Source organism: Cydia strobilella, chromosome 13 (genome assembly GCF_947568885.1).
Source record: "Cydia strobilella chromosome 13, ilCydStro3.1, whole genome shotgun sequence".
Classification (NCBI taxonomy): domain Eukaryota; kingdom Metazoa; phylum Arthropoda; class Insecta; order Lepidoptera; family Tortricidae; genus Cydia; species Cydia strobilella.
In genome coordinates, this window is record NC_086053.1 from 6371469 (window position 1) to 6383257 (window position 11789).

At 38.9% G+C, this 11789-nt stretch overlaps 1 protein-coding gene across 2 annotated transcripts; it reads left to right on the plus strand.

The window, feature by feature from the left end:
• The first annotated feature begins 49 nt into the window (after nucleotides 1–49).
• On the plus strand, nucleotides 50–11032 carry LOC134746570 (dihydrolipoyllysine-residue acetyltransferase component of pyruvate dehydrogenase complex, mitochondrial). Of its 2 annotated transcripts, XM_063680988.1 has the most exons (10): nucleotides 50–287; nucleotides 2919–3097; nucleotides 3498–3680; nucleotides 4310–4345; nucleotides 5278–5460; nucleotides 6586–6860; nucleotides 7906–8000; nucleotides 8747–8946; nucleotides 9160–9262; nucleotides 9709–11032. In XM_063680988.1, the coding sequence occupies exons 1-10, from the start codon at nucleotides 169–171 to the stop codon at nucleotides 9836–9838; spliced, it is 1503 nt and encodes a 500-aa protein (XP_063537058.1). In that variant the 5' UTR covers nucleotides 50–168; the 3' UTR covers nucleotides 9839–11032. The 2 variants fall into 2 exon arrangements, with proteins under 2 accessions (XP_063537058.1, XP_063537059.1); XM_063680989.1 differs by lacking the exon at nucleotides 4310–4345.
• The last annotated feature ends 757 nt before the right edge of the window (nucleotides 11033–11789 follow it).

Here is an 11789-nt window from a genome sequence, read left to right on the forward strand (position 1 = left end):
TCTATGGGTAAAAAATGTCACGGTGACATTGACATAATGACATTTCTTTAACCCTACTTTATCTGTGATTTCAACGACCTACAAATCGGAAAAGGTCGATCCTACGGTTTAACAAAAACCGTCCAGATCATCAGGACGGCATAGATTTAGCTTCATCCAGAATCAAACATGTTGCGAACGATTGTATTACGAAACCAGTTACTAAACAATAGTTTAAATAAAGTGGTCAGGAGCAATATCACGAGATGTGTAAGCACCGAGTTGGCCCGTCGAAAGCACCCTAGCAAGTGAGTTTTGCTGTAATTGTTTATAAAAAAAATTAACAATTAGTATATTTTCCTAATTTCAGCTATTAAGTTGGACCTTTTGTTTTCATAAGTTACGTTATTTCGTATTTGCGTAAGTTCCAGTAGGTTTAGTTAGCGGTAACAATTGCATAACCGAGACGTCAAATGGTCTTCACCTTGCGAATTGTCATCACTGTCATCAGACGTGAACATGATCAGCACCCGTCAAGCCTCACCAGTCCACGTGTAAACATTAGTGTTGTGAAAAATGTAAGAGGAATGTAATTTGTAACTCCTTGAAACCCTATTTGAACACATGTAACATGTTACCCTAGTATATATACAAAATACTACAGGTCCTAACATACATGTGTGTGTAAATTCTATAAAACATTAAAATAGATTAAACTTATATTGGAGTTTACAGTGTAACTTTCATACACAACACACACAATTATATACATTTTTATTGCCAGCTCTTTTTAATTTTTTAATTACTTTTAAAGATCGGTTAAATTGAATGGCTAAACATCGTTAACCAATTTAAATACCTAGGACATTTGGTGAACGCTGACCTTAAGGATGATGCCGATATTGAGCGCGAGCGCAGAGCGTTGTCCGTCAGAGCGAATATGATAGCCCGCAGGTTTGCTCAGTGCTCTAAAGAAGTCAAAATCAGTTTGTTCAGAGCCTACTGTACGAGCTTCTACACAAGCAGCCTGTGGGCGGACTTTACGTATAAACGGTACAACGCCCTACGCGTTCAATATTACAACGCGTACAGGGTGCTGATGGGCCTGCCCAGATTCTGTAGCGCGTCAGGGATGTTCGCGGAAGCGCGGGTAGACTGCTTCTGCACCACGATGCGCAAACGAGCCACATCCCTGGTGCGCAGAGTACGGGCCAGCTCCAACAGCATCCTGACCATGATTGCGGACAGGGTTGATAGCTTATATATAAATAACTGCTGCATGATTCATGTGCGCAGGAATAGATGGGCAGATTTTCTTTAAACTGGTTTTTGAGAAAATCTGCTTACTTATTTATTTTAGAAACTATATGATTTTTAGGGTTCCGTACCCAAAGGGTAAAAACGGGACCCTATTACTAAGACTCCGGTGTCCGTCTGTCCGTCTGGCCATCTGTCCGTCTGTCTGTCAATAAGAATATTTTTTCTAAGAATTTTCTTGTTGTCTCAGAATCAGTCTCACCTTGCAAATCAGTTTCATAGGATGCCTTTTACCACTGATATATTAAGTTATTGGTCATATAGTTATTGTAACTAAAGATAGTACCGAGTTAAACATTCATTATTTTAACACATTATTATTTAATAAAACTTGTATAGCCCAGGACAGGACCACACTGCAAGTGTAATATAACACAAACTTAAGTTATCCTAATATTTATTAGTGTGGTATGGTGGCCCATTTAAATTCTATATTTTTACTAGCCTAGACATGAAGCTGAGACTGCTAACTCATACCAAATCAGATTTCCTCCTGTCTGATAAGAAGCTTATTTGTCATTGCCCTGACATTGATAAGTTACAAGTATGTTTATATATAAAATGAAACTTCTTTAGTAATGACCTCTCTAGTAATATAAATTCAAAACTTAATTTTATTACATTTATCATGCAACTTATAAGTTTACCTGTAGCCTGTACCTACCCCATTACTTTTTAGGGTTCCGTACCCAAAGGGTAAAAACGGGACCCTATTACTAAGACTCCGCTGTCCGTCTGTCTGTCACCAGGCTGTATCTCATGAACCGTGATAGCTAGACAGTTAAAATTTTCACAGATGATGTATTTCTGTTGCCGCTATAACAACAAATACTAAAAACAGAATAATATAAATATTTAAATGGGGCTCCCATACAACAAACGTGATTTTTTTGCTGTTTTTTTTCGTAATGGTACGGAACCCTTCGTGCGCGAGTCCGACTCGCACTTGGCCGGTTTTTAAATATATATTTTAGGGCTTTCTCTGCCTGTCAAGTTTTGCAATCACAGAATGTTATTCTTGAGGATGCTGGGAATCCAATTTCAGAACTGATATGGTTAAATTGGATGAAATCAAATGATGCAATTATAAATAAAATTTAAATTTAATAATATTGTCCTATTATCAATTTATCATCAGATCAAACATTTAAAGTATTTCATGAACTCTCTATAGGATGCTTCCAGATGCTTGACAGATTAGGCTTGTTAGCATAATGATAATGGAGATAACACGAATTCAGTAGTTCCTTAGTATCAATTTTTCTTACATCTGGTTACAAAGTAGGGTTTGTAACTTGGATAATAATTGTATTAATGATCCTTTGCCTGCTTTGCACGAGAGTGCTTCCGCGATAGCATCTCGTGCGCGAGATTGACTACTCGTCCGTTTCTGATTAATACAGTCAGAAAAAGACAGGTAGTCTATCTCGCGCGCGATATACTGTCGCAGAGGAGAGCGGGAGAAAGGAGCTGATGATTAAATCATAGGTAGATTGGATAGAAAAAAAAGTATCTTCCTAATGTTTGTAATTTATACCAAATAATTGGCATTTTTACGAATTTTTTTTATGATATTAAAGTAATATATTTATTGCCTGAAAACATATTTATAAACATTGCAGATTACTCTCAACGTCACACGTCAAGCGAGTGCTCGCCTCCCCACAATGGACCCCACAGCTGAGGCACTACTCCGACCTGCCCTCGCACTCGAAGGTGAACCTCCCGGCGCTGTCGCCCACCATGGAAAGCGGCTCCATCGTCAGCTGGGAGAAGAAGGAGGGGGATAAGCTCAGTGAAGGTAATTTAAAAAACTGAATAATGCTGGGATTTCATAAACTTTGTGTATCAAATCAGTATATCAAAAGTCAAGGATATATTAATAAGGTACTTAAATTATTACATAAAGGCTACTTTTTACAAGAAAGTCTTCGTAATTTACGTAAGGCCACGGACTGACGGCATGCACACAACCGATGGTGCGGCCAGCGGGAGATGTTGCGACCGTTGCCGCCCTCCGCCGCGGCTGTCCAAGGTAGATTCAAGTCTATACATTTAGATCGAGTCAGTCGGTGCCGAGCGGCGTGAGGCGTAAGCGGTGGTTCGGGTTACGGTACGCTAGCCTAACGTGGATTGGAAACACACACCATTGAATTTTTTGGCCCTGTGTACATTATGATTTACAAACACCTTTTTCACAGGCGACCTGCTCTGCGAAATCGAAACAGACAAGGCGACCATGGGCTTTGAGACCCCCGAAGAAGGCTACCTGGCCAAGATCCTGATCCCGGCCGGCACCAAGGGCGTGGCCGTCGGCAAGCTGGTCTGCATCATTGTGGAGAACCAGGCTGACGTTGCTGCCTTCAAGGACTTTAAGGATGACTGTAAGATACTGCATTTGAATATCGAGGAATTTTGGGGAAGCCAACTTGGCAACTATGCATATCCCTCCGCTTGCTCATTTCGAAATTGTGCAGATTTAGTGCCTGTGTTATCATAGATGTTTTTTTGATCGAGTATTGAGAGTTGAGACCTTGTTCTGAAGATACTGCATACGAATATCGAGGAATTTTGGGGAAACCTGCTTGGCTACTGTGCATATCCCTCCTCTTGCTCATTTCGAAATTGTGCAGACAGAGAAACGTCTGACGCAGGACAGCGTCATCTAATCCAGGTATCAAATTTGCGGACACAATTATTTTTCTACTTTTTTTTTACTTAATTTACGCACCTGAGGGTGTCTAATGTCATTGCGTCTCACTCTCATTAAGCAAAATGTGAGACGCATTGCACATTGGACAAAGAAATTGGATATTATGTGGTTCCATCCTGAGTTAGTATTTATTTACCTATACTTATACATAAGATATGCCTAACAATTTATGACTAAGATGCATGTAAAATACTTTGGTGACTAATGATTACTAGTTTTGTTTGCACATTTAAAAGTTTACATCAGTTCCATACGAGTATGACATTGCATGGTGTGATAACTCATTTAATTCATCCACAGCCACTGGAGCTCCTGCGAAGCGCCCAGCCCAAAAAGGTTACCTATTAAACATAACTAAAACTTCTGTTGCATATTATCTAATATCTATATTCGGTCACTGTACAACCAACACTTACTAGTCTAAAGGTGCGTCCAGATTAAGCGAATGTGTCAGAAGTGAGCATTCTACAGCAAACTAGCGTACGCACTAACGGCGCGTTTGCTAGAAGTGGACGCATGTTTCGCTTTGCCATCGTCGACACAATAATTGACTATCTGTGAACTACATACAACGAAATAAGATCTAGAAATGCGTAGTTAGTGTGTGACTCGTTGTTGAATTGGCGTTGAGATACGAGTTTAGTTTGTAGGTTTTTCTTAGTAAGTTTTGATTGTCAATAGACTGAATGCTTTATTTTTTTTTCTTGCATACTTCTTGATTTTCATTCTATATACTTCTTCTTTTATTTATGCCCTTAAACTATTCGTAAGACTATCTCTTAATTTTTTCACGTTAGGAATAAATTAATCAAAGTAATTTCATGTAGTTATTTTTTTAAACTGGTTCATATCTTGAAACTTTTGAAATGTCTTTACCACCGTCTGCTTTGTAGTCGTCATCAGATACGGGTTACGTATCAGTATCGGGTATATCGGGACGAGCATGGTGCTCAAAAACTGAGCATCCACTCCAGGGGCCCGTTTCTCAAAAGCTTGTATAATACAAGTGGAAGTCCCTTTCTAACCAAAGCTGTCAAAAAGTGACATCCGCTTGTATTACAAGTTACAAACTTTTGAGAAACGGCCCCTGGGCCACTAAACGAGTGCTCCGTCGTGCACTTTTGACGCCAACGCCGACCAGCCTACATTTGTTAAAACAAAGCGTGCGTTTCCTGGCCGAGGCGTCGCTTTTATATAACTGATGGCGACTGTACAATGCGCATTGTAATTTCAACTTTACCGTATTAAAAATAAGGTGTATATTCCAGCCCCGGCAGCTGCCGCCCCGGCCGCGCCCGGCGCCCCTGCCCCCGCAGCCGCCCCCGCGGCCCCCACGGCCGCCCGTGCCCCCCTCGCCGCCCCCGCCCCCGCCGCCGCCCCGCCCGGAGGTAGGGTGTACGCGAGCCCCATGGCCCGGAGACTGGCCGAGATTAGGAACATCCGACTGGGAGGTGAGAGGATGGTGCAGGGGCTTTTTGTGAGTGCAAGTGAGGCTTGGATGGATAAGGGGACTGAATGATTAATTTTGTAAATGCTAAAGGAAATATTTTTGTTTTTGCTAAACTGCTTTGATTCTGCGACAACTCGCTTAGATGACAAGGACAACCTAAATCGAATTTAATAGAATTGATGAATTTTTGTACAATACAATATAACAGTACAAAGGCGAACTTCTAATGATCGAATGATTTATATGTTTACAAATGAATTATTGTGTTCCCTGTTACAAGATCACATCATGTGATTCACGTGTATGTACACAGTGGTAGTTACATCTTCTGAATGACTTAACTTTTCAACTTGTAAGGTGAATGGATGTCTGCTATACAATTATTCTCTTTCTTTGTTTTAGTTAATGTCAAAGAAGCGTCTGCATAAGATTCCTCCCTGGTTATTTTTTATATTTATTCTGTATTTTTTTTATTTGGTTAATCTAGCGTAGCTATTTTATGCCTGAAACTTGTACAGTACCTACTTTTAGTTTATATTTTTTCTACTTTTATTACGCTTTTTGTGTAGCCTTTGCTCGTAAAGTTCGTATTTTCTCGAGTTTGTTGTTTTTTAGAGTTACAATACTTGTATTTAGTATATTAGTTGCTTTCTTTTAAACGACTATAGTCTATTTGCTTCGAAATGGACTAGAACAACCACATTCTTCTTAAACCTTACACTAGTTTACACATCGAATACAATCAAAGAATCTTTGCTCTATTGCCAAGGCGCTAAGGTGCATCCAGATCTGGCGAGTGTGCCGTTAAACAAGCGCTGTATTTACATCTTAATACGTAAAGAAAACAATGCTCCTTCCATAAAAAAAGTCCATTTTATACATGATTCCAATTCAATAACCGCTTTTTTTCGAAAATTTGAAAAGTTAGAAAAGTGGAATCTTGAGCGTTGCGAGATTTTCAAGGCACGTGAAACACAAATATTATCAACAAACCAACTGCAAAATATCAAACTAAATCAAATCCAAATGAACGTTACTAAATATTCATCATTCAAAATCATCATGTAAAGTTCATCATGTAAATCATCAGATATTGACGGCAATTATATTCATCCTTTCACTCCAGGTACGGGCTCCGGCCTGTACGGCTCCCTGAAGAGCGGCGACCTCTCCGCCGCCGCCGCGCCCCCCGCCCCCTTCTCCGTGCCCGCCCCCGCGCCCGGCGCCACCTTCGTCGACATCCCCCTGTCCGGCATGAGGGAAACCATTGCCAAGAGACTGAGCGCGGCGAAACAGCAGATACCTCATTACCAGCTCGTTGCTACGGTTAATGTTGAGAAGACATTGGAGATGCGAGAGAAGATCAATGTTAGATTAGCTAAAGAAAGCCCCGGTGTTAAGGTAACTGTGTTTTTTGCTTAAGGCTGTTCCATCGGTTTGCCGCTGTCTCTGTCACATTTCGCAAGAAAGAACGGGAAAGAGTATGCGCGCCAAGTGTCCATTTTGATCGAATTTTGTCGATTTTTATTTATTTTAAAAACGTTACCCTACAATATCGAAATTCGAAAGCTATGAAATTACTATTTAAGTTAAGATTGTTTTTTCTTCTTTTTTTTCTTTATAGTATTACATAATAAATAACCGAGTAAAGTTGGATTAAAAGTCCGAGTTAGAGGTTACTTTGGGAATTAATTGTATCGAGCGAAGTGTCATACTAATAATATAATATAATTAATAATTCGTGTATCGGAAGCTATGATATTAAAGATAATATAGTCAAGAACTACATATATTTTTTCCACGTCTACGAATATAAACACCTCTTAGAAAAACATGATCATATAAGGAGATTTTTCGCCTTCTGGCTCAGGGAACCGCCTTAACGTATCTATAAGACTAGGTTCTGTGGTACCTTCGTCAATAAACCACCACTTTCTGGTATGAGGGAAATCATTGCCGAGAGACTGAGCGTGGCGAAGCAGCAGATTCCTCATTATCAGCTGGTTGCTACGGTTAATATTGAGAAGACATTGGAAATGCGAGAGAATATCAATGTTAGATTAGCTAAAGAAAGCGGTGTTAAGATAATTTTGCCTTCTACAATTTTTGTTTAGATGTGACTCTTAAGCGAGGTTTAGACTAGCGAGAACTTGAATTCTCGTAACATTGCGGTATCTGATAACATTTTTGAATGCAATTTACCCCGAGTTTACCTTAGTAGTCGGTAATGTAACGTAAATTTCATGCAAGTTCTTGCTAGTCTATAAGTTTGTCTACTCTGAAACTACCTTTGTGAACCTTTAAAGACCTTTCTGTCCAGTAAAATGAAAACTATTTCTATACTATTATCTATACAATGTATATCGTTTAATTGGCAATACACAATACACCAGTCCTTAGAATTTAGTGTTCTTAATACGCTAAGCAAGGTTTTTTTTTTTTTCAGGTGTCCGTGAACGATTTCATCATCAAAGCCGTGGCGGCGGCGTGCAAGCGCGTGCCCACCGTCAACTCGCACTGGATGGAGACCTCTATCAGACAGTACGTTTTTATGCTCTTTCTTTAGATACTTACGTCAAAATCATAGATAATCATTAGAGTAGAGCTACAATTAGGTAGACGAGTTATAAGATTTGAGAAGGTACCACAAAACGTATGGTGCCGTACATTGTCATCTACCTACTTCAGCTTTCAAATTTGCGGCTACGGTTTGGTAACTTGCAACTAAAAACACATAATTACCTGTTGATGTTGATATTTTGTAAAATTATGGTATTTAGTTCTGCTACACGATGTTTAGTTGAAATATGTAAAGATCAATTTCCACCGCCACACCCTAGAGTCGTCTACGGGCGACCTAGTCCCAATCGAAGTCCATTTAAATGTCTTTAATATCGTTTAAAATTATTGAAGATCATGTGTGGGGAGAGACTGATTAGGGTATTCTTCTACTATAAACTCAAATCAGTTTCTTTTTAGAACTCACAAAACGATTTGCCAATATGGAATTTACATGAAAACTGCTATAGTGACGTCACTATGTTTTTCGTAGCTACCTTTTTCTAATGATTAATTTAAATAAAGCACCAGTTTATTTCGTACATAGTGTAATTTATTTCAAATACAGAACACATCCCTATTGTGATAAGTAGTGTGTATTTGCGTACGTACACTATTATTATGTCTAATACTGACAATAACAGACCTTTTAATTCCGGATTTATATCCGAAATAAAATTCTTTTATTTATTTATTTAATGAGAATCATATTTATTAATCAATTTCAGATTCTCGAACGTGGACGTGAGTGTAGCAGTAGCCACGCCCACCGGCCTAATTACGCCCATCATCTTCAACTCGGACTCGCGCGGTGTCATCGACATCTCCAACACCATGAAGGAGCTCGCACAGAAGGCCAAGGACGGCAAGCTGCAGCCCCAGGAGTACCAGGGAGGCACTGTGACTGTCTCCAACCTTGGAATGTATGGTGAGTAACATTTTTTGACCGCGGGTGGCAAATGAAAGGGGGCGGCCAAATTTGCATTTTTCGGTGTAAAAGAACAATCAATCGACTACATTTGTATCCCACTGTGAATACGGAGGAGAGTCGTAGCCGGGTTAAACTTTGTTTAACGTTTTGATTTCCCCGTGTTGGATGATAAATAGGTACTATATTTATTTGATTAATTATTTGTTTCAGGCATCACAATGTTCAACGCGATCATCAACCCGCCGCAGTCGCTGATCCTGGCGTGCGGAGGCGTGCAGGAGCTGGTTATTCCCGATGAGAAGGCCGAGAAAGGGTAGGTGTCGAATGAATTACATTTTATAAGCTATGTTTTTATATTCTAGCCCATTGCCACCCAATCTGCCCGATACAACAATCATTTTATACAAAACCAGACTAAAAAAAAACTTCGGAAGTCGTCTCCTTATCTCAATACCTAAGGCCTAAGTGATATAGCTACTTTCCCTCTAAGTTAGATTTGATTAGATGACATGTTGCTTTCGTTGAAATTACTTAGTGCCTACGAGTATTCTCGGGACTAAGTTCTCAAAGCCTTTAGAATACAAGTAAAATATTGATTAGATTGGCTAAAATGGCTTAAGTCAATTTTTTTAGAATTCATTGATAATTTCTCCATGCAATTTCGCAGCTCCGTACATCACGCTATACTTTGGAATTTAAAACCGAATCCACCCGAATGATTCTAGGCCTTGCTGAGACTCATAAAAATTGTTGTTTCAGATTCAGATTAGCCAAATTCGTGTCGTTCACGGCGTCCGCCGACCACAGGGTGATCGACGGCGCGGTCGGAGCCGAGTGGATGAGGGTGTTCAAACAGAACATGGAGGACCCCGCCAACATCATCCTGTGAACACCCTGTACCCTGACACGCCCCATTTGTCCGCTGGACCGATAAGCTCGCTGCACTGAACCAGTCAAATTTGATCGACAGGGAACGGTTTGCTTTTAAATCGGTAGCGAGATACATGCGACCGTTCTGATGATAAAATTTTGTTGGGATTCAAGTACTTACAGACTTTTGGGCGTTAGGTTATGCCAATAAGTGTTACGTTTACCCTACGCCCCCAAATAGCCCTATCAAATGAGCACATGCACGACTTTGTGTGATTCGAAAAAAAATACAGTCGTGTGAATGTTTATACATATTAGCATTTATTGATATTCATGGGTATGTCGTTCGCTCGCTTGAGATTGTACATATAGCGTTATCAACATATCATTGTTTTTTTTTTCATCATTGTTTATTTTTGTTTTTTTAATCAGTGTTTTTACGAGCTTTTATCAGAAGGTCCATTGTATAAATCGCGGGTTAGAACTAGTAACCTCATATCCTTCGTTACCGTCGTCATATACATATATATTTTTTATTCATTATTGAATAGAATCGAGGCTGTATTTCAGCGTTGACCTTACACATTTTTGTATTGATATTGTTGAATACATTTTTGTATACATATAAGCACACAACATCGAAGGATGTGCGTTATTTAAGGGCTTATTTATTTAGTGTAAATGAAAGAATGATTACGTACAATTCAATAGTAAGAGAAACTGCTCCGAGATTTTTTATGGGTATTATTTCAATAAATTTAGAATGCATATGCATTATATAATTCCGAATTATATAATTCGAATGTATTTTGGAGTACAGATCTTTATTTATTTACTACTAGTGCCAGTTTGGGGACTGAAGTGAGCTTGGCAGAGTAGCTGGTGTACATATTGAACAAATGCCGCACGCGTAGTAACATAAAGGCCAATTCGTAGTTTTTCAACTTTCAACCCTACACCTTACATAAAACGGTCGAATTTGTAAAGATTTTTAGATTGCTGATTTTCTACAATATTGATTCCGATAGGCTATTTTTAATTGTGAACTTTATTTGTATTCATTTAGGATTGAATTTATAACAGATTGGGTCTTTGTATTATTGGGCGTGCGTTGTGACTCTCCGCAAGATATTGTTTTGTTATCATGCGTCGAGTTTTGATGCCGATAGATGATTTTATGAATGTTAGTAAATATATTTTATTTATAAATAAAGTGGGTTGTTTTATTTAACCCGGCTCAAGTAGATGGGCAGACAGTTTCATGTATTTGAGTATTTGACGGTCAACGTAAACCCTATCTTGTAGTCCATATTTATAGGTAAAAAACTCAAAATTATAAATTTGAATTTCTCTAAATACTCAATAAATACTTCTACTGTATTAAATCCCTTATTAACTCTAAAATCTCTAAACAAAAGAGATTTTAAAGAAGAACATAAAATTGTGTTGTGATGTTGGTGATGATGTTATGTGGTTGGTGTGGATGGTTGATTTATAGTTTCCTTCACAAACCATTTAACTAATTCGTGATTCCATTGCATTAAAAATTGCCCACAAACTAAATTTTTGCAAAAACGCTACTGGAACATCGCGTGAGACAACAAATTAACAGCTGAAACTTTGCACAAAACAGCTATTTATTTGGGCCCTCCCTAGAAGTGGTTTACAACCTCATTAGTTTATAGTCTGGTCACGGCCACGTTATGGCGTGAACGAGACATAAACGCTTGACGGCGTTGTGACGGGCACGTCACAAGGTTGTCACGCCATTATCGCGACGAGCACGTGTAATAAATTGTGACGTGAACGTGATAACGGATAAATTTGTAAGTAAATGGGCCAATTTTGTGTAGAATTTATTTTACGTTAGATTTTGATGAATTTTGGTAGATAGTTTGTCCCTGTTATATACTTACAATATAAGTTACGAAAATGAATGGTATTTTCGTTACCGGAAAATTAGGTACATA